Source organism: Lepisma saccharinum, chromosome 8 (assembly GCF_977018435.1).
Source record: "Lepisma saccharinum chromosome 8, izLepSacc3.1, whole genome shotgun sequence".
In the NCBI taxonomy this organism is placed as follows: Eukaryota; Metazoa; Arthropoda; class Insecta; order Zygentoma; family Lepismatidae; genus Lepisma; species Lepisma saccharinum.
In genome coordinates, this window is record NC_139236.1 from 86900586 (window position 1) to 86928014 (window position 27429).

General features: G+C 40.4%; 1 protein-coding gene and 1 long non-coding RNA gene across 7 annotated transcripts in view; one reads left to right on the forward strand and one right to left on the reverse strand.

The window, feature by feature from the left end:
• Positions 1-27429, forward strand: part of LOC145991266 (solute carrier organic anion transporter family member 74D-like) — a 315986-nt gene that overhangs the window by 255748 nt on the left and 32809 nt on the right. For all 6 annotated transcript variants that reach the window (XM_083127233.1, XM_083127232.1, XM_083127236.1 and 3 more), the window contains 3 exons: positions 10359-11324; positions 22623-22763; positions 23532-23657. In XM_083127233.1, the coding sequence (XP_082983359.1) occupies positions 10364-11324; positions 22623-22763; positions 23532-23657 (1228 nt within the window). In that variant the 5' untranslated portion in view covers positions 10359-10363. The remainder of the gene's footprint in view (positions 1-10358; positions 11325-22622; positions 22764-23531; positions 23658-27429) is intronic.
• Positions 1-27429, reverse strand: part of LOC145991269 (uncharacterized) — a 184246-nt gene that overhangs the window by 94909 nt on the left and 61908 nt on the right. The window contains exon 3 of the long non-coding RNA XR_014442034.1: positions 3782-3875. This is a non-coding gene — a long non-coding RNA (uncharacterized LOC145991269). The remainder of the gene's footprint in view (positions 1-3781; positions 3876-27429) is intronic.

Sequence of the window (27429 nt, forward strand, 5' to 3'; positions counted from 1 at the left end):
GTATAATTTGTTTGCAGTGAAGAGTGAAAATGTAGACAGCACATAGTATTTGGCTCGCAACTTTGGTGAAGGATAAATTCACATAACATGAACAGCAGCCATTACATTCTTTATCTGTACCTTCGCTGCCCCTGTGACTTCGATGTCATCATGCAAATTCCCTTCGCATCTGCGTGAAAGGTCAACAGGTCCCAAGTTTTGGGAACGAAGGGGAGTTTCATTGCTTCGGCCGGGGGTGGAATGTACTGTAGGCACTATGATTGAATATTGTGCATTTTTTTGTGTGTGATATAAATATCTGTATCATCAAAAGTAGTATGGAGTGTGTAGTAAGGGATGATTTCAGCAGCAGTCAATTAATGCTTCAAGCGATGTTTTAAAAGATATATAGAAAAAATGTAGTTTTGTAAATTTCTAAATTTTATGTAACTTAATAACTCCCCCCCACACACACACACATAATTTACCTTCATTTAACATTGTTAAACTTTTGAAAAATGGACTTGGTTTACAAAGCTTCAATTGATAACCTGTAAGCCCCCCCTGGATATTAAATCTATCTACGGGCCTGCTTCTCTGCCCATGAGGTCAGTCCGGGCTGCTACTCGCTAAATGCCACAGCCAAGACCCTGACTTCCCTGCAGAAAGTGTGTGAGAATCTTGATATGAAATTCGCAAGTCTTGCCTTAGCCATGCGATGGCTGCGACCTTGATCGGAACTGCCTCAGCATTGGTCTGTCTAGACAGAACAATGAACGGGCGCGCAGAGGAGCGGGGAGGGTAAGATTGTATTTTTTTTTCCCACAGGACTCCCTCGTTTGTGACGAAATATTGCGACGGGACATCTTGATTCGTTCTCTTTGAACGGGTGGAGCGAGTTACTCGTTAACTCTGTTACAGATTGTGTCACGCTATATCTCCCCACAATATTTTTTTTTCCTTCTCAAGGCTAGCGAACAGCATTTTCATGTAGTGGAAAAGAAACATGGAAGACGTGAATGATGGCGTGTTCAAAAGCTTTTGCATTATTCCGTAAGCAGCCAAGCTTGACCTGCAGGTGGGACCGGGGTCAAAAGTCATCCCGTGTCCTCGTGACATTGGGATTCCTGTCTCTACGTCGCAAGAGGCGTTGGCGATGGATTCACGCGCGCAAAATAAGCGTGTCTAAAAGATAGCCTTATAGCGAGCATCCTACAAATTACCAGGCACTTATAATTCCACGACCCAACACTATAAACACCTATTGTTCGAAAACATCTGCGATTCCAGCTAATAAAGTAAAACTTACGGCCGATGGAGGCGGATACAAAATTCATGTTGCATTTACCTCTATCTCTCTCTTCTTCGCCTCCATGTTCTACCCAGGCTGCACCGAGCCGATTTATGAGTTCATAACGGACATAAGAGTTTAAATGCTTCTTTTTCGGAATGTAGGCAGTCTTATCGGTTCTCAACAGGTTCTAAGTGCAAGATGAGAAGTGAAAATCATTAATGGGGTTTCGATTAGTGTAAGTCTTGAATCAGGGGAAAAAAATGAATAAAAAAATCTAGAATCTGAGACACATTAGAACAAAAAGAATGACAAGTCGCGAGTCTCAGGGTCAACATTATTAAAAATAGTGGATCAGGGACAACAAAGATCTAGAATCAGAGGCAAAATGAATAAATTTCTAGAATCAGGGACAAAAAGGATGTTGAACTGTTAATCAAATAAGAACAAACTGAGTAACAAATCGTGACTCACAGGGACAAAATTAGTAAAGTTGGTAAGTTAGGGGTAAACTTAGTGAAAATCCGATACAAAGTAGAAAATCATCACTAAGAACAAGTGAAAAATCGTCAGTGAGGTACAAGTGGAAAATCATTGTTAACCAAAACAATGTGAAAATCATCCATGGGGAACATTTTTTTCCCCTACATGATACAATCTACCATCCCATCCCCAATCTAGCAGAACGTTATAGGTCACACCATAACGATATCAGCCATGTCAGAACTCTGAAAACAGAACAAAAAACACTGGAAAAGAAGATATGGTACGCCAGCTGCAGAATTTCCACCGAAAGGTCATACGGAGCCTGAGGGTTGGAATATACCATTTACAGCAACTGCAGATCGCAAGTGCGCCTTTGAGCATGCAGAAAACAACTACCATGTTGGTTCGGCCCACTATGTTCACACTCATGTGGGAGTGAGCAGGGAGGGTGGGGGAATCGTTGTCATGGAGACCTTTTGGCAGATGTAATTATTTGAATAAAGAGAGGTAAAAGGAACCGGGTGAACCTTGCACACACGAGGCTCGATTAAATCGTCCCTTTTGAAGTAGCGGCGGAATTTGTAAACAGGTTACCATTTTTTAAGTTTATCTCTACCCAAAAGAAAGGTATGTACTGCCAGGTATTGCGGAAATTGTAGTTTGAATTATACGAGGGTTCATTGAAAAGTCAGGTATTTTGATACTTTTCAATGTGGGTGTGGGATGACCAAAATCGGGAAGCTAACATTACAATTTCTAATAAATTTTGACAGAGATTGAATGCGGCCCGCTGTTAAAAAATCGGGACGAGATTTACTTTCTCTTTAGTAAGTTGGAATGTAAAATTTTGCCTCGATTGATATTGCTTTATTACACGTGAATCAAATGAGGCAAAATAGGTTACGTTTGCTGTTTAATATGCAACGAACTTGTATTTTTACAAGGCATTTTCGATTGTGTAATATCATATCCGGTGCTGTGCCCATGAAGACGAAAAATCGCGTGCTGGTTCTACTTAAACCCATGTAATAACGCCGGAAACCCCATAGAACACGAAGCGAAATCCCGTGTTAACGGCGGAAGCCCCGTAGTCCAGGAAGCAAAATCCCTGTGTTAACGGCGGAAACCCCGTAGGAAAAAATAAGCGAAATCAGTTTATTAACGGCGGACGCCCCGTAGCACAGGAAGCGAAATACCTGTGTTAACGGCAGAAACCCCGTTGGAAAGAAAGCGAAATCAGTGTGTTAACGGCGGAAGCCACGTAGTCCAGGAAGCGAAATCCCTGTGTTAACGGCAGAAACCCCGTAGGAAAAAAAGCGAAATCAGTGTGTTAACGGCGGAAGCCCCGTAGTACAGGGAGCGAAATCCCTGTGTTAACGGCGGTAACTCCGTAGGAAAGGAAGCGAGATCACTTTCAACGGCGGAAGTCCCGTAGTACAGGAAGCGGAATACCTGTGTTAACGGGGGAAACCCCGTAGGAAAGGAAGCGAGATCACTGTTAACGGCGGAAGCTCCGTAGTACAGGAAGGGAAATCCCTGTGTTAACGGCGGAAACCCCGTAGGAAAGGAAGCGAGATCACTGTTAACGGCGGAAGTCCCGTAGTACAGGAAGCGAAATCCCTGTGTTAACGACGGAAAACCCGTAGAAAAGAAAGCAAAATCAATGTATTAACGGCATAAGTCCCGTAGCAAACGAAGCGAAGTCCCTGTGTTAACGGCGGAAGCTCCGTAGCACACGAAGCGAAATCCCTGTGTTAACCGTTAAGATCCACCACCATTTTCATTCCGAAAGCGATAGAGTCAGCATAGAATATCGGTATCCATCCTCTCCTAGGCCCAAGAAAACGAGACCCGAATGTCTGTTTTTTTACATTTTATGTATGTGCTCCTCGTAACGTTTTTTTTTTTTCAATCTGTTGAACCAGTTGCTATCATGATATCATTTTCAATCCCACATGCGCTGTGAGATGTTCACTTTCTTAATAAACATTTTTCATCTCCCAATGATTGAGCAAAATTACTTACCATCTGCCATCTTAATATTTCTCCATATTTGCTAAACCATTTGAAAGCTGGATGAGTACTGCATGTTGTGAGGCAAGATAAGAACTTTGAGGACCTGAAAAGAAACAATAGCTCATGGAGTCATATGTCACAAATAATCATTAATAATGTACCGTATTTGCCGGCGTATAAGACGCAGCGGAGTATAAAAACTACCTCATTTTTCGTACACATTTCTTAGAAAAAAGCTTTATCACTGAATTTATGATTGATTCATTTACAATATTTGAAGTATAAAGTAAAATGTAGGTCTACTTTCAACAAATAACTTACTTAACCTAACCAGGAAAGAATACATTTTAATCTTCACATACCGCAAGGAAATCGTCCAGCTCAGAACATAGAAAATTTCCAGAAATGAAGGTACTGTCGGCTTATAAGACGCACCTTGTTTTTCAGACCTATTTTTAAAGGGGAAAAGTGCGTCTTATACGCCGTAAAATACGGTACATACAATTTTTTGGTAGTTTCATGCCCAGATTTGTATAAATATTTGCATTTTGGAGGGTATAAATTATTATTTTTGGAGGGTTCGTGGCATCGAGACTATGCCTCAACGGAATCCCCAGGCCGGGTTTCTCACCAGACACCCCTTGCGTCGTAGCGCGCTGTGATATCCATTCAGCCACGGAGGTCGGTCATGTACAGTCACGGACACTGCTGGGTTGTAATGAATACATAGACTTTCAATGCAGTCGTTACAACCCGGCAGTGTCCGTGACTGTACGACGCTTTATCTTTCTCTTCACACTTACTACCCCGCACTAGCCCTCCATATATAGTGGGATACACAAGTATTGCTCAGCAAATTTTCCGTTCAATTATTGATGGTCTTGTTTCATAAAACAAAGGAAATAAACATGGTGATAGATAATATTAGCTTGAAAATACTTTTGCATCCCACTGTACGATAGTGATCGCCACTGCACACACACACAGACTGAAATCATCCGCTAAAATTTCGCCTTCCCGGCAATTTGAAACCTCCTAGCTTGCTTAGACGACGTTGACACCAGAAACCCTTTCCGTCTCCTGCCGGGGGTCGAGGGGGGTGGAAGGAGGTTCTATTGGCGAAGACGTTAACCTCTCAGACTCGAGGAAACATCCCGGATAAGTTGGGAAGAACGAAAACCGTGGAAAGTACAGGGAAAAATCCCGAACAGGAAATTGAAGCCACTCATAGTTTCTATGACAACGGGGCCATTGCCTCGTTGCTAAGCACCTAGCCGCTAATTGTTATGTTGCAAGACACCCCGGTGCTTTGACCGTAAAGAAAGGAGAGAGAGAGAGATGGACAAATGTTATTTCGCAAATGGGGTTATCGGTGATTGTCGGGCGACCTACTTGCATCCAGTGGCGTAGCCGCCTGGTAAGATGGCGGGGGGGGGGTGCAGTTTGTCTGTTATCTCCACAGACGTATCCTGATTTCCACACGACCAATTTCCCAATGTGGGAAAATTCATGTAGAATTTTAGATAAAAATGGAAGATAAATTTATTGAAAAAATATTAAAAAATGCAAATTAAAATTTGACTTGGTAACAGTTGACATCTTCGAATTATTATAGGTATTAACTAACTAACTAACTCTCTAGCATTCTTGAACCTGAAGGTTCATAGCTGCAGCAACACAGGCCTTCCATCTGTCCCTATCCTGAGCAAGATCTGTATACTCTTTTCCATCCCTACCAATTTCATTTAGGTCCATCTCAACATTATCCCTCCATCTTCGTCTTGGCCTTCCTACAAGTCTCTTACCATCAGGTTTCCCAACAAGAATCCTGTAAACTCTTCTTTCCTTTTCCATTCGTGCCACACGGCCTGCCCACCTAAGTCTTCTTGATTTAATTATTCTAATAATATCTGGACATGAATACAAATTATGTAGTTCTAAATTATGTAACCTTCTCCACTCACCTGTCTCCTCATCCCTTTTAGGTCCAAATATTTTCCTAAGGATCTTATTTTCAAATACTCTCAATTTATGTTCCTCTTTCAATGTAAGGTACCAAGTTTCACAATCATATAATATTACAGGCAAAATTACTGTTTTGTATATTTTAACTTTTAGTTCTAATTATTATATAACTTTTTAAATTATTGCAATACCACTGCTAGTATAAACTTAACGTTTATAAAAGTTTTCGTATGTTTTATCCTAAGTATATAATTTGCTATCAATGACTTTCACAATGTATGGAGATGATGAAAGGAAACAACTTTTCTTCATAACTTTTTTCTTGTTCACGCTTCATTTCGACGCTAGGGGCCCTCAAAAAACGCAATTTTATCAAGAATATATGCAACCACACAGCACTAGTTCACAACTGCCGCTAACGGAGTGTCTTTGTAATTTCTACATGGGAGTCACCATAAATTTTTGTGTGGGCTGTCAGGCCATTGATATGGAATTAAATAGTATAAATAATAATATTTATTATTACAAATTAATAATTAATAAATTGTTATTAAAGTCATTAAGTTTATCTTGTGTAACTTCTCACATAAAAACAACAACTCATTTTTGAATTTTGATAACTCCTGGAATAATTTATTCCTAGAATTAGGCTAATTGCAAGAATATGGTAACATGACGTGCTGATGTGGTTCTGCACTCAATCTGTGTAGGTAATTCATGTTTTCTTTTTGTTATGGAATACTGACGGAACATTACTTCTGTTTCAATTATGAAAATGGTACGTTTTTTACTTTTATTTCTGATTTGAAACGAACGATGCCATTTTCTATGGGGGTGAGAGCCCCCCTTCTCCTCTCGCGACGTCCATGATCACAAATAAGAGAAAATTTGTTTGTTTTTTTGGCAAATTTTCCAATTACAATGCCGAAGTTCCGAACGAGATTCTCGGACGCTAATTCTCGGTCTCGCCTCGACGGGTGCTGTCTCGATTTTTGCAATCCCGTCGGGGGCTCGGGGCACCATCCCTATTTCGTAGCGTCGAAACGAAGCGTCAGTGGTTAACACAGGGGGGGGGGAACGTTGGAATAACCAAAAAATAGTTTTTTGAAATCGGGCACATCTGTTATATTACGATAAAATTAGGTGAAAATTTAGTAAAAGCTATGAAATTTGTTTGTTGAAGGTTACCAGAAGGCTTAACCAAACGCGTTTTGTTAATTAAAAGAAATATTATATATATATATATATATATATATATATATATATATATATACATATACATATACAGGCCTATAGGGCCGCTGAAGGCACGTAGTGGTTCGGATCCCACTTTAAACTGTAGGTTCTGTCCCGATTAGCTTATCTGTACATAAAGTGGACTTTAAAACTCAAAAGATAGTCCCCCCCCCCTTTTTTTGTTCTCTTGTTGAACTGACTGGAGTGGTATATTGGACAGTTTGTTTCTTTGGGAGTGGGGGGGCTATACCCGGCAATTGGGAAATACGCTTCTCTAACTAGGCACACGCCTCTGTGGTGTTATTCCGCTACAATTACATTCCACCAATAACATGATAAGCAGCTGGCAATATTTGTTTCCGCAAAATAATATTTGTGAGGAATTTCAATGCCGGGGGAAAACAGGATCGCACCTGCAGAAAAAAAGAAACAACAAATATTTTCAGTTGCAGGGTCAATGAAACTACAGGTTATTCTTGAATGCATGGCGGCCTGGAATGTGGTTTCTTAAAAAGATCTCTGGTTTCTCAACTTACTATAATAACAATTCTGATTATGAAGAACCTCTTAAATACATACTGTTGTGGATTGTCGAAGAAAGGTTTCTTTGAATCGATGAATAGGACGGATAAGTTGGAATGATGTGCTCCAAAGACGCATTTCGTGTGTTCGGAAGTTTGTGATTTAATATACGACGCTGATTTGTGCACTAGTGAGGTTAACCTAGACGGAATGGAAGGAGAGTCTGTGGTCTTTGCTATTGGTACAACCTGAACATTCATCTGAAGTGAACCACGGAATAACGCCTCAGTCTGGATGTCCTGGAGGTGGATGTTAACCCGCGAATTCCCGTTTGTTTGCCATGGATATGAGGTACTGTGTTTCATTGTCTTGTAGTCATAACAAAAGAAAGATGCCGAACTTATGCGCGCAAAGAACTTAAAATGTGTATATCGAAACAAATATGAATTCTTTTAAATTATACATAGTAGAACATTAAGGTGTGTAAACGGCTGATGATAGACCAGAAGTGCTTCAAAATACACACAGAAATGAATCAAAGGATACCGTTATCCACCACTGTTCCGTAAGATGTACTAAAATCTGCTTCATTATTTCACATCATCAAAAATAATCGTTTCGGGGTGTATGGGGCGACTATCTCGTGAGCACACAACTACCATATTCTCACTTCCACGCAGTACATCCCGGTAAACTGCATTTCTGCAGGCCAGTGGGGCTCTGGCGTCTAGACTTACAGCCAGCATAACCCTCTGTAGGGTTGTGTGTTGCCCTAATATGTGCTGAACGCCCCCCTTTCAGCATAAGATTTGATCTTAGGTAAGGAGATTTTAGTACTCAGAGGCAAGCGTTGATTTTAATTATGGCAAGGGGCCATAAGGCCACGAGTGCAAATAGCCGAAGTGCTGACACACCCAAAATTTTCATTTCAATCCACCAAAGAAACAAAGGTTTCAAGGAAATCATGCTTGTGGTGTCGGTCTTTGTGAAACAAGAAATTTCAAGTCGATTGATTGATATCGTTTATTTACTTCGCTTTTCTGCGACTTTCGGCTAATCGCGAAAATGAGGACGAGTGATGAAATTGGTGATAGGACTCTTTGCAAGGAACACCCATGACCAGGCCGAGATTCGAACGCGGTACCCCTGGCATTGTGGCGCGTTGTGCTAACAACTCTGCCACGAAGGTCGGCGAAAATTACAGGTTTCGACTTGCAAGGGGTAAAAAGATGAAATCGATTGTAATCCACATTCGATATGATTAAAAACTGTTTCCTTTCAATTACTGAAAAAAATGGGCCGAAACTAAGTAATAATACATGTATATTATTATTATTTTAATTTATTTGCACACACGCACTGTATATAGGTATTTCGTCATCTGTTTTCTTTTTGTGATTTCCTTTGTGTAGAAGTAGTTTTTTATATATAGTTTCTTTTATGTTTTTTTTATTTCTGTAGTGTCTTATAATCTTCATGTATAATAATGTACCTAGGTACTCTGCTACATATTTCTTTGTCGGGTTAGGTGGTAGATCAGCATTTGCTGAACCTCGCCCAAGAATAAAGACCATTGAATTGAATTGAATTGAAATAATTATTTTGGACAGTTTTTAAATATTGATATAAATTCACTTCTAGGCCACGGAAATGGGGGGAGTGTAATTTTCGGAGAGTGCAGTACTCCCCTTAACAACCCCGTTCTGACTTATATTAAAATAAAGCATAAATTCAGCGCCAATTGCGAAAACTAATTTGCTTATTGTAGGTAATCCGTAGATCGCAGATCTTTTGAACACGTTCACGTTTTATTAGGAAAAAAAAGGGGCAATCATTAACAAATTCTCACAACAAGAATTTATTTTCTCTTTCTTTCACTTTCGTAAAGAAAACTCACCGCAAAAAGCTTTTTCTTTCACTGGTGGAAATAACCGATTGGAAGTTCCCTTCTTTCACGGAAGTTGAAAGGAAACTGCTAACAGGGAGCCGCTCTTTCTACCACATCGAGCGAATCGAAAAGACTTTATTGTGTCCTTGTGGCCTTCATAAGTTAACAGACCGGAATCGGGGGCCAGCATCTCCCGGACGAGAGGAAGGGATCCTGAAGGACTTTGCAAACACTTCCCGTCCTTCAGCCCAAAAGTCAAACAGAGAGGAGAGAAATGACACAGCGATTTGTTCCGGATATTCTACTTCCTCTACTCCCCTTCTCTCTGGACCTGCGTTTATATTTTCTTCCATCTTCCTCTGATTCTTCTTCATTGTTTCCCTCTCAATGTCTCATTCTACCAATCTGCTTTTTGTTCCTTCTTCCACTTCCTGACTTTTCTTGTATTTCCCTCCCCTTCTTTTGGCTTCTCTCTTTCTCTCTCTGTCTTTGCGTTCTTTTTCTCCTTTGCCTCTTTCCCTCTCCGTGTATGTTTGCTATTTCTCTCTGCCCTTTCTTCACTTTCTTTCAGTTTCTTCTTCACTCTCTTCTTATGTGTCTGTATCACTCTTCTTTCTTTTCATCCTCTTTCTCTCCCTCTGCCATATTCCTTTCATTTATATATATATATATATATATATATATATATATATCCTTTTCATTGTGATCTGTCTATTGCGGCCGCCATTACAACTGCACTCGTGACCTAGAGCTCGCTTTTGATTGGCTATGCTACGGAAATGGGACGGGTTCTATCCCTGAGAAATGCCATGAAATATTCCTTTTTCACTTTACACGGTAGAATTTTGGTCATGCTATAAATGTTAAGGAATATTCTTTCGTCTAAAGTGGGCCTTAGTATTATTCTGGGTTAATGTATGATCCTTGTCCTGTTTTGCACATGGAGTTACATTGAATTTTTTCTCTTTCTTGCAGCCGAAATGGGTAAGTGGAAAACGACGTTCATCCAGGCCCCTCAGACTGATCCGTTCGAGGTCCCAGAGAAGGACGGCCCTCCAGTGACCTCCCTAAGCTGCGTCATGGACGTGGGCTGGAAACCCAACAACGGCGCCGCCGACTCCAACAACGGGAACCTGGACATCGCGCGTCTGGTGGGGAGCAACGGCCACACCGACCAGGCGACGACGATCCTGCCGTCGGCGGACACCGCCACCAACGGCAGGGTGTGCAACGGGAACGGGAGTGTGGTGAACGGGCAGCCCGGCCACCGTGCGGACGCTGGCGGGCAGGCGGGGGAGGACATGGGGACGGAGTGCGGGCTGGGGCCATGCGCCCCCAAGTGGCTGCAGATGTTCGCGTCCAAGCAGTGTTTCCTTGTGATATTCTGCATCACCTGGGTCCTCCAGGGGATGTACTACACGTACTTCGTGAGCGTCATAACGACGATAGAGAAACTCTTTCAGATCCAGTCCAAAACGACCGGGATCATCATGAGTGCGACGGAGATAGGACAGATCGGTAGCTCGCTTCTGCTTACCTACTACGGCGGGCAGGGCCACAGACCCAAGTGGATCGCGTGGGGGATGGTGTTCTTCGCGGTGTCCTCCTTCACGTGCTCCATGCCCCACTTCATCTTCGGCAAGCAGCTCATCGACAGGAACGCTCCCGAGGCGCAGGACGCCGCCTCGTCGCTGTGCACCTTCCCCAACGCCACCCACAACCCTTACCTCAACGACTCCGTGTTCTCGTCGCCGCTGCTCCTCGAGGAAAAGTGCGGCGTGCAAAGCGAGGAGCTCATCCAGTCCTACATGTCCAACATCGTGCTGGCCATCTTCTTCATCAGCCTGCTGGGCGTCGGCATGGGCCAGACGGCCGTCTACACCTTGGGGATCCCGTACATTGACGACAACGTTGCTAGTCGAGAATCGCCCTTGTACTTTGGTAAGTTCAGATTTCATTTACTAGGTAGTCCGGTCCAAAATCCTTACATTTTTAAGTTCAGTTTTCATGTAGTAAATAGTGGAAGATCTGTCCTTGTGGATTTACGTTCTATTCTCATGTAGTAAATAGTCAAGGATCGCCCTTGTATTTTAAGTTCAGTTTTCATATACTGTAGTAAGTAGTTGAGGATCGTCCTTAGCTATATTTAAGTGCAGTTTTCATATAGCAAGCAATCTAGGATCGCCCTTGTATTTTAAGTTCATGTACCGGGTATTGGAGGATCGCCCTTGTATTTAAAAGTCCAGTTTCATTAGTCAGGAAACATCTATATTTCTCCTTTTCACTTTCATTTCACATATTTAATCGCAACCTGTCTTAGTTCTTGGGGTTCCTCCCACAACATTCAAGCTTTGATAAAATTCCCGAGGGAGGCTTGAAAAATATCAGGATTCAAGGTGGTGGTCCATTTTCCATGTAAATAACAAGTACCTTTCCTTCATTTTCGAGGGCGTTGAATTCGATGGATTAATTCTTAGAATTAATATTTATAATTTCAGGAGATTAGGCAAACCTTTCGAAGTTATAATTTCGTGTACAAAATCTAATGGCAATTAAAACAATTCAGGTCTCTCAACAAGTGAGGCAGCCGGACTGAACAATTAATACAAACACAGATCAAGGTCCCAAACAATTGAGATTCATTCGTCAAACAATTCATGAGAAGGATCAAAATCATCAACATTAATTGAACAACTATGGTGATAGTCAAATCTAATTCTTCAACAATTAGTAAACAATTAAGGCAGTAATTCTGAGAAAAATCCCCAACAATACAAAAGTAATTGAAGTAGAAATACAGACCCATACTCACAACAATAAACATACCCTTAGCAAAAAAAATATTGCAAATTCGGATCTATATACAGTAAAACCTCGTTAATCCGGACCTGACAAACCGGACTTCGCTTAATCCGGACAGGCAAAAGGAAAAAAAAGCAGAATGCAAGGTTTTAAATGTGGCTAGAAGTCAACAAGAGAACTTCCCAAAGAAAAGGCAGTCAACCACTGATGAAATTCTGTTTCCCGCAGACTTAGGCCTATGCCCTTAAAGTACACCATAATAAACGTGTTTTGTTGCTATAAACAGAGTTTTAATGCACTTTCTAGGTTATTTAAGTTAATCCGGACTTTCGTTAAACCGGTCAACTTATCTCTCCCATTAGTTCGGATTAACGAGGTTTTACTGTATTCAACAAGTAAGCAAATAATGTGAATCCGTATCCACGTTGCCAATAATAATATGTATGTATTCTGCGGAATTCTGGTAAAAGAAAAAATAAGCAGATAACTGAGCATTGTAGCGTCCTCTCCCCCCCCCCCCCCCCCCCACGAAAAAAATCAAAGATATTGTAGCTCATGTAGTAGATACCTTGATAAAGATTAACAATAAGAACATTAAAAATTCAAATAGATCAGATCGTGTTCTCCACAAGAACGTTAATGATTGGCTCTTGTCGCCACTGAACAAATGAGCAAAACCATTCAGCAGTTCTGTTAGGTGTGGCCATTGAAGAGAGAGCAAAAAGAAATAGAATGGATAAGTAAAATTACAACGAAACAAAAAACTGGTTTGACATACCGGAAGATTAAATATGGTCGCACGACTGCATCCACAGAAGAAAAAAATGCATACAAAAAATTAAAAAATACCTTGACATACATTAAATGATTCAGCTTATAAGAGTTTAGCTCCTTTAATTGTCAAGTCAAGCTTCTTTATTCGGCCTTTTTTACTCCATACAGTTTTAAAGTACAACACTGAAGAGATGATTGAACGAACTCTTAAATACTTTTAACTAGCTGCCAGTCTTAATTACGAACTTGTTTGCAAGAAGGGGGGGGGGGGGTTCAGAAGGAATGCCATCGCCTTTGTCAACATCAAGTTCAGCCGAGAAGTAATGGACGACATGCAATCTGAGGGAAAAAGAACTAACTCTAGTTTATTTTACATGCATATTGCAACCCTGGTTTCGGAACTTCCAAAACTGGCTTGATTATCATTTAAACGACCTTCCTTGGGCAGCCGTCGCAGCGATTGTCCTGGGAGTTCGTTTACTGCATCGACTCCACATATCGGTCAATGTCTCCTTTCGGTTTCTTTCTTTTGTGTGTCGTGCAAGCGGACGACTGCCGAGATGGTATCTTCATCCGATGTGCATGCGACCCTTTTGCTGCAGATTTGCACGGATGTAAAAGTCTGCATGCATATGTGCATTTCTCGAATTAGTGCATGCGAACGTTTGGTAAGCACAAGGTATCGGTCCAGACGTATTTTGGATCTATACGACGAACACCTCTGGTGTCTTTTAGCCTGTCTTCAGATAGCTACAACACAACGTTCACCGTTTCACACACACAAAAGGATTAAATGGGTCATTTTCAAAATTATTCACAGTAGAGATCGACCCATCTAAGGTTTCGAGATTGAATCCCTGCTTGGACGACACTGGCGTATTAATTGATTGAATTATTTTTATTTTACTTCACTTTTCTGCCACTTTTGGAAAATTGCGAAAATGATTATGAATAGTGATGATATGGATGCAGGGTGCGAAATCACTGCATACTGGTGGGGGGGGGGGGGGGGCGAGCAAACAGACACACACAATATATATACAGGGTGACTGGTAATTAGATGTATTCCCTTAAAGGGGTTAAAGTAGAGACAATTTGCAATAAATTTGACCATATGATACCCCGTCCGAAAAATTAGTAGTTTTCGAGATAATCGAATTTCTATTGTTTTTTTTTTAAAAAAATGACCATTTTCCACATAAAAAGATGAATTCAGAAAAAACTGCTCATTGTATGGAACTTATTTCAGCGTTTTCTGATAGCTAACAAATAAGTGGTTCGTTGAAAAAAAAAGTTTTTCCCAAATAACAATCACATGTAAGTAACGGGTGGGTCTAAACTTACAAGTGATGATAAAAAAATGCACTCTTAGTTTACTTGGCAACGTATTAATAACAAAAATGGTATGACGTTAAAGAACATTACACGTCTTGCTCAAAGTTGGCACCTCCTTTACGAATGCAGGCACGCAGGTTTTTACGGACATTTTGTCTCTTAACTCGTGATCTGATGGTGTCCTTGATGTGTTGACCAGCCGTTAAGATCGTCTCCCTGAGCTCTTCTTGCGAGTTTACCGGTGTCTTGTCATGTGGCTCCAAATGTAAAAGTCGCTAGGCGTCAAATCGATCGGGGATCGAGCTGGGCAGTCATCATGCTGATAAATCATGTCACGTCTTGTAGTTAGAGGCACATCCTCCAACAACATTGCCATCCCGTTCCTCAAAAAATGTTCATAAGTGATGCCATTTAAGATTTGGGGCAGGAAAAATGGTTCGATCAAATGATTGTTGATGTCGCCCATCCATACTTCTGCCTGGGCGTCGGACAGTGGCTGGATGAAAATTACCCAAAGAAATGGATTGGCCGAGGCGGCCCGATTCCCTGGCCGGCTCGATCCCCCGATTTGACGCCTAGCGACTTTTACATTTGGAGCCACATGACAAGACACCGGTAAACTAGCAAGAAGAGCTCAGGGAGAGGATTTTAACATCTGGTCAACACATCAAGGACACCATCACATCACGAGTTAAGAGACCAAATGTCCGTAAAAACCTGCGTGCCTGCATTCGTAAAGGAGGTGCCAACTTTGAGCAAGACGTGTAATGTTCTTTAATTATATTGTTCATTGATTCCATTCACATGAAGAAGAATGAAGTATTATTTCTTGTACACAAATGTGAATGTTAGCAACATTTGTACCTTGTTGGATAGCAGATGACGCAAGGAAGTAATTAAAGTAATTTGTACGCTTCGTGTCATACCATTTTTGTTATTAATACGTTGCCAAGTAAACTAAGAGTGCATTTTTTTATCATCACCCGTTACTTACATGTGATTGTTATTTGGGAAAAACTTTTTTTTTCAACGAACCACTTATTTGTTAGCTATCAGAAAACGCTGAAATAAGTTCCATACAATGAGCAGTTTTTTCTGAATTCATCTTTTTATGTGGAAAATTGTCATTTTTAAAAAAAACAACAGAAATTCTATTGTCTCGAAAACTACTAATTTTCGGACGGGGTATCATATGGTCAAATTTATTGCAAATTGTCTCTACTTTAACCCCTTTAAGGGAATACATCTAATTACCAGTCACCCTGTGTATATATATATATATATATATATATGTGTGTGTCATTAATTATTCAATAATCAAATTATATTATAAAATATACAATGCAATACATCGATTGTCCATTTAAAATCCCATTACAAATTGAAGATTTTAATGTAATACTAATGCTATGAACATGAACAACGATTTGCGTGCCTAAGGGGGAGGGGCAAAAATTAAGAGACCTTAAGAACATAATAGTTTCCTATATAAAATTCACATCTAATTGTCATTATGTGTTTTATTCATACAGAATATATGTATATACTTTGCGGAAGCTGACGAAAGGCAATGAGAAATGCAGAAGAAATAACAAATCGACTAATTTCTGTGTTCTTGGGATTGCTGGGTTCAGTGTCCTTAGAGATGATGACGCTCTTTGTTGTCCGTTCTGTGTGTATGTTTTCGATATTATTCCAGTGAAGTATATTCGACTCCCAAACTAATTGTTTATGTTTGTTGTTAGAACAAAACATCTCCCCCTCGGAAAAGTTTGGTGTGTGTGTGTGTGTGTGTGTGTGTGGGGAATTTCAGGACATGATCGTTGGTGAGGGGGAATCCCCCTGCCTCCCCAGGGATTTCGCACCCTGTATGGATGATGGGACAATCAGAAACATATATGGACGACACAACACGTGTCAGACGGAGGAATTGTACTGGCTGTGGATCCAGACGGCAGAGCCTCGCTAGCCTGCATAACGCAGCCCAGGGTATACTACGTGCAAGGAGGTTGACATTTGGTGTCCCTTGCACTCCGCGTTTACGTGGGTGTCCCTCATCAGTTCAGTTTAAGCACACTTCATCCTCATCGTTGAGACAAGCCAAAGTTGTGGTAGAAAGAAGGATCCGAACCACTTGTGCCACCACCGGCTATCGAACCCGGGACATTTTGATTACAAAGCGAGAGATAATTAGAGAAAAAAGAGAAATGAAGAAGAGATAGAAAGAAAGAATGATGGAATGAGAAAAGAGAAAGATGAAGATCGAACGAGAAAAATTAGAGAAACATGAAGAAAGAATTGCTAGTGAAATGCATTTGGATATTAGCTTAGGCTGGACCCACAGCGACTATAGTCCTCTGTGGGGTTGTGCGTTGTCCTGTTATGTCCGTATGTGTGCTAAGAGTATCTTTACAAACTCAGTTTGTATTAAAGGTATGCAGATTCTCGTTCTCGGACAGAAATTGATATTATTTTTATGATAATGGGCTTGCCCCATATAACGTGATGTTTTCAAATATCCTAAGTGCCGACGCATCCAAAATTTTAATCTCAATGAACGAATGAATGAATGAAATACCAAATGAAGTTTCTTATCGTGTGGCAACACTGATAGTGACATGTCTGTGACAACACCGATACCTGCAAAAAGGTTTCTTTTCCTGTGGCAAGACTTTGAATAAACCACAATGGCAAAAAATATTTGGTAGTAGCCGAACACACACAAGAATTCGTTACGACTGTCACCGTGACGAAATAGGCCCTGACACAGTGGTCATCGGGTGCCGAAAACGTAGATCCAGCCCGCTTCTAGTCAGGCTTTCCGCATCACACGAGCGCAATGCCTTGAATCGCTCGATCGTTGACCTTGACTCGGCACGAGAGGAGTCGTCTGCTTTGTCTCTGCCCGTCTCTCGAGGATGGGGTAAAGTACATGTTTTCCCCATCTATAAAATCAGAGTTTCCAACCCGCACATTTTCCTTCCAGAAATTCTAACTCCTGGTTTGTATTTGTTTTTGTATGGGCTTTGCATAGCTTTTCTTGGCTAATTGCGACGATTAGGATGAAATGAATGATAGAACAACCATGCCCAAGCCAGGACTCGAACCTGGAATGGGCCACCAAGGAGGTAGAGCTCTGGCATAGGCATATCAAATTTAGGAACAAGGTGGAAATTCTCAAGCTGTAAATTATTCCATACAAAATTCCACTTTATAAGAAATAAAAATGGAGTTCTTTTTAAAATAATACGCTTTCTTGCTGTTATTGTAATGACAATTTTAATTTATTTTCAGTGGGTGAGTTTTAACACATACAAAATGTCTAAATGTAGAAAAATGCCCCACCCCCTGTTCTCTGTTTTATTCGTGTGAACTTTGATGATATCCTCTTCAGTAAGACTATGTATAATGTTTTATAACTATTTGTTTGAAGAATATCTTTCGAAACTTGTCTTACTGAGTTGTTCGGTCGATACTGCATAATAGTAGTTTGACATTTCTGATGGTTACAAATATCCGCAAATCATCAGAGCACTCCTATCACAAACCCACTCCCAGATCTTGACAATTTCCCATTGTCCCGTTATTGAGCACAGTCTCCCAGCGCGCGCTTTCATCCCGGCTCGTGATTGGCTCTGTCCTTTTCTGCTCTCAGTGAAGTCCGCGCACTATCTTTGTGACCGCAAACCAGCGTTGAAGCGACATTAATCAGGTTAAACGCGTCGCTCTCTTCTGTATTCACAGCCGGGTACAGGATCAAGAGGGGATTTCGAACCCTAATCCCTCCGGTGCTAAACTCGTCTGACGTAGTTAGCGAGAACACTTGCGGTGAAGAGGATTTTCAGTGTTTGCAGTCTCACCGGGACCTTTTATACATGACCTATGTTTGACACTTAGTCCGGAGACCGAAGTCCCCTTCCTAGGTGTCGGGCCCAGCTAACGGTTTTGATTCCAGGGTACGTGTGACCGGATCGGTTTTTACCCCCGACGAATAGCCGACTCGTGCATAAAGTGACGTTGAATAATAATAATAATTGATGTTAGCCAGCAGAAATGCTTTGCTGACTTAACGTTGAACTAAAATATAAATACCAACAGTTATGAGGATTAGTATACTATTTGTATGAACACAAATCATAGTCAAATCATAGATAACAAAAATGTATATTATATAACACACAAAAATAGACAGATTACACAACCCCTCACTATCATTCAAGCATTCACACACTCTCTCATACCGCAGGGGAATAATTACATTAAGATAAGTACATTGGCCCTTTTTAGACACCATGCAATATTTAGTTCTTCATAGGAATATTAAACTGCGTCCGAAGACGTTAATGTGCTTAGAATTAAAGATACTAAACTTTCATCTGCGCGTGCTCATTACATTCTGCCAACGGGCAAGACACGTAAACTTTTTATTCTTGCAATTTATTAAAACCTTTAAATAATTGTTGTAGAATTATCACTAATGCGCCTTGGAACTTCAATAACATTAGGCTTAGATATCAACTGCAAGGCACACATGTTTACAGACTGAAAAGTGAAGACACTTATGTATGAATATATATTAAAAATAGCACGCAGTGAACTTACTTCCTCACTTAGCAAACTTGAGAGGTGATCTCTGCAAGAGATACACGATTTATGCAGTTTTAATCAAATATTACCGAGTAAAGCATATAAGGTGACATAAACAAAAAATATTACTCAACAGTTCGGCGCAGAGCGTGGAAAAACAACAGTATGCTGTGAATATCTCTTCCGAATTAGCAATTGTGAAATTTAGATGATGTTGGCAAGAAATAATTTAATCAATACCTTTGCGACTTTTAACTTTAAATACAGGTATCTTTTCGTCCGACGGCCGATCTTTGGAGGCTTGGGTAGATGATCACTCACACATATAGAAAATTAACAGTAGTATACTATACCATCTCGGCGTTCTAGACGTTTCAGCGACGTTTACCGTAGTCCTCTAAACGGCGGCGGGACGTTGATCTGCGGTCCTCTTTGCGACACTAACACTTCCCCACGCTACTTCTTTGTAGCGGCACTTCGCAATCTTCTGGGACACACCTTCCTTTTACGCTTCAACATCACGGCGATCATCTTGTCGGCCTCGTAATGGAGCGATTAATTGCTTCGCATCGTCTCTCTCTCTCTTTCTGGGGGGACGGCGAAAAATGGGCGAAGTTCCTTTACAGGGGGTACTCGTGGATTCTCGCTGCTAATCTCACGCGGGACGTCGGCGTCGTCTCAAGACGCAGTAGGTGTCGCTTCATTATCTCAATCTTCTCTTCTAGACGGTAGATCTAAGTGTGGGCTGGTGTCGCTTCATCTTCCAATTTCTCTCTCTCTCTCTCTCCGTAGAATTCTCGTCGGGCGTCGGTGTCGGCGTCGAAGTACTCTAGGAATGCTGTTTCGACTGGCGGCTTTCGGCGGTATCATTTCATGGCTTCTAATCGGGCTGTGGGCGTCATTTGTGGCTTTTGTAGCGCTTGTGGCGGCGTTTTAGTGGTGTGGCGTCGCGACGCTGAGCGATGATCTGCTGCGTTGTCGGCTTCATGCAGGCTAGGAAGACCCAAGGCCCTCCTTCTCTCGTGATTAGCCCGCCATAGTGGTATTAATGTTCCTCGTCACAAAACGAATAACGCGAATCCAGTGCACAGGTCACTAATTAACACTGCGTATTCGTACAACTAGTCACTGTCACTCACTCACGCAGGATAAAATACACGGCGCGGTAGAAAAAAGACAAAGTCCCGAATCTTTACTCCGACTGTCGCAGAGGTGTTGTCGGTTCGAAAACTGGCGGTAGACTGTGTTTGTTTGTTCGTTCTGCCACTATATAAAGACAGCTTGAAACTTCGAATACAACGGACTGACTTTTAGGCGCGGGAATCTGAAGTTACGACGTTGGTGGTCAAGCGTCCATTTTTTGCCTGGTCCAGCTTCTTGGGGCACACGTGTTGCGTTAAAATGGGGTGAAAAGAATAGTTCTACCCTCATCCGGTACGTAACATGTTCCTCCAGTAATTGGCCTCCCACGTTGACTTTCCGTCGCCAAATGCACAAAAGTCGCTCAAAAACAGTGAAGGATTTATCACAGCACATTGTTGGTTCCGAGCTCCTACGACCGAAAGGGGGAAAAGTTGACAAAAGCAGAAAAACACAAAAGGTTCAGAAACGTGGTGTTTTCCTACCTAAGCTTCACGCGGATACGAAGTTACAGAAAAATATAAAATAACGAAAACCTAGGATAAAAAAAAGTAGGTGACAAAAACTGACTGTCATAGCAGGAAGGAAAAATTGTGTTTGTAACGATTTTCTTTCTGCGTAACAATCGAAGCAGGAGTTAATGCATGAATGGGAGTGACCCTGAGTTAAAAGTTTTCCAGAAATGCCACTCGCGTCGGGCGTCAGGGTTGTAGAGAGCTTGTATTTCAAAACCAAACCTGGAATATAAGTTACTCGAAATGGAAAGGTGAGCTATGAGGGGGCACTTTAGTGAAGAGCTCGCAACTGTATTGGTGTTTAGCTGTGTTCTTTCTGTAACCTACTTCATCCAACGATTCTTCCTTGCGAGATTAACGTAAACAGGTAGAAAAGCGACAAAATCCACCCCCCCCCCAAATCCAGTAATTTAAACAACAAAACATCGAGATGTGTCAAATTATTGAAATACATTCACAATTGGACGAGTTAAAGTTACAGTGGTGTAAGTCACTTTCTTAAAAAGAAAAAAGAGTCTGGCTCACAGCACTTTGCTGATCAACACAACAGCTGTTTCCTTTATCACTAGACCTTAAACTGTAATCTGTTGACAGTTGAATGAATCTCTGATGTACTTCATGTTTTCTGTTAACAGATTGACTTATATAGATCTGGTTTATGTGTCTCAGTTTTTTTTTTTTTAAAGAGTGACTTACACCACTGTAACTTTAACTCGTCCAATTATGTGAAACTCTTGCCAGTGTTTAAAAATTCAAACTTATATATGTATTAATATTAAGGTAAGTGTATAGGTCATTGTTTAAAACGCTTTACTTCATCGAATTAAGAAGACTAGTGATGACAAGAGACCTCTCACAACTCACCAGACGAGACTTTCACAAGACCCGAACTGCCCGAAGAACAAGTCTCCTACCTTCCCACGTGGCGTGCATTACACAATGCACACGTTGGTAAACTTTTCTGTGCACCATTTCCTCTATTTGCACCGCAGTTAAGTCGCGAGAGGCATCCGTGGTAATTGTGGGATTGTGTCGTGAAACTGTGTTTATCTCAAGGCGAAGCAGGTTACGAAAGATGCTATATTTGGGATGCATTTACAGTCGAGTATCGATTAGCCTTCCCACTCTCCAAGAGTTAAACTCTCAGGAATATCCTATGTGCCCGGTAGAGACATCTAGTGGGAATTCCACAACTATCTTCTTGTTTGTGCACTCGGCGCCTAAGAAATTACAGTAAAACCTGTATCGTACCACCTGTAAGATCACCACATAAATAATGCATATCAGAAGGAATCAAGTACATTCTTGGTAAGTTTGTTTGATAAAATATTCTCGATAGCAGCTATGAACGCATTTTCAAGAAAACTCGTACAGGTATAAAATTACATTTCAAAGTGCAAAGTTTATGTTATTTCGAATTATTATAAAGGAACATACAGTGAAATAGCATTCTCCATCTTTCTACTTCGCTAAGATCACAATACAATTGTCGCCAATAAACTTCTCACTTGATATTCCTAGCATGAACGAAGTTTTCTTGTTAGTGTCGTACACAAACACTCTTCTAAGGGTGATTATGACTAAACTGTAAAATCTGGCTGCTGCTTCTTCTCTCTCTCTCTCTCTCTCTCTCTCTCTCTCTCTTTCTCTCTCTTTTCCCTAGCAATCAGCCTCATCTTTTTCTACGTTTCAAGTTTACATCAAAATGCCTTCAACCTTATGACCTTCAATGCCTCCCCCTTGTACCCACAACTGTTTATGCTTATTTTTGCATACTCCTCAATGTTTCTTTTAATTTACCTATATTGTAGTTCGATATATAGTTCATATAAATGAGTGTTAAGAAATATTTTCTGTGCAATAAAAGGAAATAGGAAAGGAAAAATTACCAAATTTCAAAGAACACAGTAAAGTACGAGTTTATCACAAACATAAAGCTCCTATGAACTAATGCAATATGAACAGCTTGTGAGACGAAATAATTGCATTCCGAGAACTTTTTGAACTTACCTTATTAATGAACACGCATACCTATGATTTTTATTGCTTGTTGTCACTGTTTAATAGGCATTTTATGTTCTTTCAGCCATTACAATCGGAGTGAGGATCCTAGGACCTGCTCTCGGGTTCATCCTGGGCTCCTTGTGCACCAGACTATATGCGGACCCGTTTGTCGAATCCGGGATGAACCCCAACGACCCTCGGTGGGTTGGGGCATGGTGGCTGGGTAAGTTTTAACCCATTAAGTGTTACTTTAATGTGCGATTTCACGATACAGCCGAGAACTGCATAAATGTCACCTCATAGACGATTTGCACACAGAAATTACCGCCTTATATTTCTTGGTGTTCTTGATATTCTCCACAGTGTTTGCTGATAACAAAAACTTAAATAGTGGTGTTAAGTGTGGCAATTTTTCCAATTCAGCTTTTGTGTTAAGGTTATGTTTACAAGAGTATCTATTTTGATTCTTGGAAAGATTTTTACTTTTCTAATGTGCCACACTGCTTCTTGGTAATATGATTAACTTACGGAACTTCAGAAAAGTATATTCCAAAAAGGTAACTTTTTGATTGTGAAGAAGAAACCTAGATTTCCTTGGTTTTGACGCTTTTTTCAAATCGATATCAGAAATTAGTAATCCAATTTTGATGAATTTGAAATACAATTACTCAAGATTCGCCGTTTCTCAGAAAATAAGTTTCTATAGTTGTCGCTACTGAAACCTCACTCACCAAAGAAATTGCAGCTAAAGAAGTATGCACCCTACCACCGCGAGACTTCGCACACTACTGAGCAAAAGTATGTACTGCGCATACAAGCTGCGCATACTACCCGACCGCAGCTCTATGCGGCCGGTTTCGGAACTTCTTAAGAGAAGCACGCAAATAGTGTCTAATTTATGTGAAAGTAAACAGTTTTATGAATGCAAAATTAACATTGATATTAAAATATTTAATAAGTGTTGTTATATCATTTGTACGTGTTTTCCCAGGGTTGGTCCTAATCGCAGCGCTTCTGATGATAGCGTCGTTTGCCATGTTCGCATTTCCCCAACGGCTACCGGAGGGGAGGCCAGCCCCAAGGGTGAATCGCCGAGGGAAGAATCCAAGTCTAAGAGGTAAGCATTGGCATCCAGAAGAGCGACGGGGGGAGAGCCAATCCTCCTGGAAAACGAATGCCATACACGCCATCTTATATCCGCGACAATATATTTTTAAATACAACACGTTTCTGACATTTCGAATTCAAGTTGTTTTTGGAGAGGACAGTCCTGTTTTGGTAAGGAAATGTCCTGCTTTCCATTCTGTAGAAAAATATCATGCCATTGGCCAGGGTTTTCGAGCATGCATGGTTTTGTCTATCTTAATAATATCTTCTGAACTTCCACTATTTTAAAAGTGTTCTAAAATTCTCAAATCGAGTACGTTGTGTATGCAGTAGGTGCTGCAATCCAAGAAATATATAGAACTAGTAAATAGCCAACTCTCAACTCAAATATTCGTTTTATGAATGTTATTTAGAGTACATTGAAATATTTGTAATGACTGGTCAAAATAGGCACTAGGGGACGAAACAGTTGACTTTTAGCACAACGGAACTTACATATAACAACAGTGATGCCACAACATGTTCTTTTGTATGAACCTATGAATCTCTCTACATAAGCAAAATAGGAGTTTAAAGCAAAATACGGGCCTACGTATAACCAGTCAACACATTATGTCTAATGAGCAGACTTTCAGCTATGTCCGCCATTACTCATTGCCGTTCAGCGTATAATGTTCTCCAGTAATCAAAAGTGTCCTGTATACACCCCATTTGTTCACAGTCTACATGGTTACATCCCTACAGATAGATGTCGACGCCTTTCTTTCATGAAAAGGTGTTCGTGTGCAGGTCTCACAGATTACAGATAGTGCGATCATTATGAATGCAAAGGCACATAATTAATCTTCATTGTATTTCGTACATACTTTGGCATTATCCTTGTTGTGCTTTGAATATGTGAAGACTGGCAGAACTTATCTTTGAGTGCATCAGGACAGTGGCATTGTATAAGGATAGGGTTATTGGATCCGAAACGTCCGGCTTAGCTACACGTACAGCGACGTTCTCCTTTACCATCTACGTACTTCTATATGAGCAATGTGGTACCATACGTTTCACATTGTTTTGAGCCTTAATTTATATGTGGGCGAATGACTCTACAAGGTGCTTACTGAATAACGGTGGACTGAGTTTCCTGCGTATCTGAAATCTAAGACTGCGAGACACCAAATCATTATTTCTCTCTCAGAGATCAGTGCTCCCGTAGAAAGAGTGTTTTCGCAGACCAACAAAGTGTGGATCTCTGAAAAAGTTGTCGTTGGATACATTGAAAGCTATAATGATGACCAGGGAATGGATTTATATGTAGTAAAAATGTGCTAAATATGTAAATGCATATTTAGTTATTTTCACCAAAATATGGAGTTAAATATGGATTTGAAATTGTAAAAAATTACCTTTTTAATAATACAAAACACTGTACGAGCTACATAAAATACTGTCTCGACATTTTAACTACCGTGTCTTGAAGAGAAACCAGAAGCGAATCCCGTACGTGTGCCACAAAATCGTTGCTTCTGACGCTGCTGTCGCGCGCGGATCTATTAGCGAGGGTGGGAGTAGCAATGGGACTTGGGACTCTCTTCCAACGTTGCCAAAATAACGTTTGTAACAACCAGGCGCTCTCATTCTCTATTGTTGACAACAATTGTAAATAAACAGGAATTTCAACAAGTGCTTTACAAAAGCAAACAGCTGGGAGGTGTAAAATTGAAAAAAAGTAAAACACATTATTGTTGAGATGACAGAAAACTTGTAATTACCGCAATTGGAGGGGATACAAAAGGTCGTAGACTTTTGTTTGTTTAACATCGCTTCGGACTTTTCAGTTATTCGCAAGAAATTCACCCAACTCTTTCGGTCACACAGGGACATGCAGTTATTGAGTGAATATGGAGTATATTTTGAGAAATGTTCTGAAATATGGAAATAAAATGTAAAAATAACTAAAATATGTAAAATATGAGCCAAAAGCTAATATATGTAAAAATATGGAAAATAAAAGCTGAATTTTTCGAGTCTACATGCCATGATGTGCAAAGATAATACAAAATATAACTGATTTCAGTTTCATACATAAATATGTATTTACATATAAATCCGTTCCCTGATGACCAAACTTGTGTCGAATTTCATAATTTTCCCAAACACCTACGTGTTCAGACAGATATCTTCATCCGAAAAATACAGTATGTAGAATGCCTCAACGTTGAAAGAATGGGTGATGTTCATACTCAGCGAACATCTTCCCCCATAAGTCATTGCGCGACATCACGTCCGCCGCCATGTTTCCGGCAAACATACCAGATCCTGGGTTGAAAACATGCCTGGTAAACATTCTGCGTATGGTCTTTGCCGAAGTGACTCAAGGTATGATTATCATGATCATACGCATAAAATATCGGAAATATTCTTGCTGTAAGAAGGTTTCTCGTACGCTTTCCACAACACCAGCGAATGTGTTGGCCCGACTTCATGCGTATTCAACTGTTTCTTCCCAAAGTGCACTGCGCGATGACGTCAAGTTGAATATAATCCATTAGCTTATGTACGATATTTTGATGTTGAATACATTTCTCTGAATTTTTAAACTTGATATCTGTTAATGAATTCAAGTACTCGTATAGTTTCTTTTCTTATCACTGTAAGTGATGTTAACTTATGACGATTTCTTTGCACGCATTAGGTGTCTGACTTTGGCTTTCAAACTTTCTGGTCACTTTACGTCAAACTAATGTACATTTATTGGTTAAATGAAAAACTGTCGACAACGCACAAATTTCCGTCTGAATCCAGTATAATATGTAATAAAGCCAATTTAAGCACAAATAATGTCAACTTGTAAAGAAACGTTAAGAATTGAGGACACATTCATATCGCATTTCCCTCTCGCTTCGAAAATTTCTTCGAATGTAGTGGCTTTCTTTCAAAGTATTTCCAACTACATTTTAACCTACATTTGTGTCTGTCTTGAAAACATTCAGTCCATTTATCAAATCGCCTGCACAGTGACGAACCTTGTTAGCTATTTTAGGCGTGGTTACTGTGCAAGGGGAAAAGTTTCTTTCGTTAATTTTCTCCTTCTTTGCCTGACAACGAGTGAATGAGTACGGTAAGAAAAGAAGAAAAAAAAATGAGTGGAGTAGCCATACTTCTGACTTTTCACGCGTCAGGTGACCTTGAATCCAGTCTCACGTATTTGGCTGGCAGGAACAAAAATTATGAGAGCATGTAACGAATTCGAAAGTAGGTAATTCAGCTCTTTCGTTTCGGAATGGTTAGTTTTACTTTCGACAGCACTTCACGCAAGAGTGCGGAATAATTTTACTTTTTCATGTTTGCATCGGGTAAAGAGTACGTTTGTTGGAAAGCAAAATTTACCAGATAATACCTATCGGCGCAATGTAGTTGTATTTTCACTGTATGACTTCATCGCATTTCACTTTTCTCTGTGCGAGAAAGCAACATGTTAAGACTCACTGCAGCGTATGATGTTCTCAAGGTTGAACACATATAGGTGGACCAGTTGGGCACATTTTCCTGCGTGTATTTGTAAATTTACATGCATTTTGTGCTGCCATATTTCCCTTCGCCAATACAAAACACACTGAACGGGATTGTAAACAGCAGTTTTTATGCACTAACAGAAAACCGTGATATATTTATATTCTAATGCGCATTACATTATTAAAATAATATTTAGGGCTAAGATTTAAATGAACAATAAAATACACGAATAAGCTCAATAAAAATGCATTAATGCTCTAAAAAACATATAAATT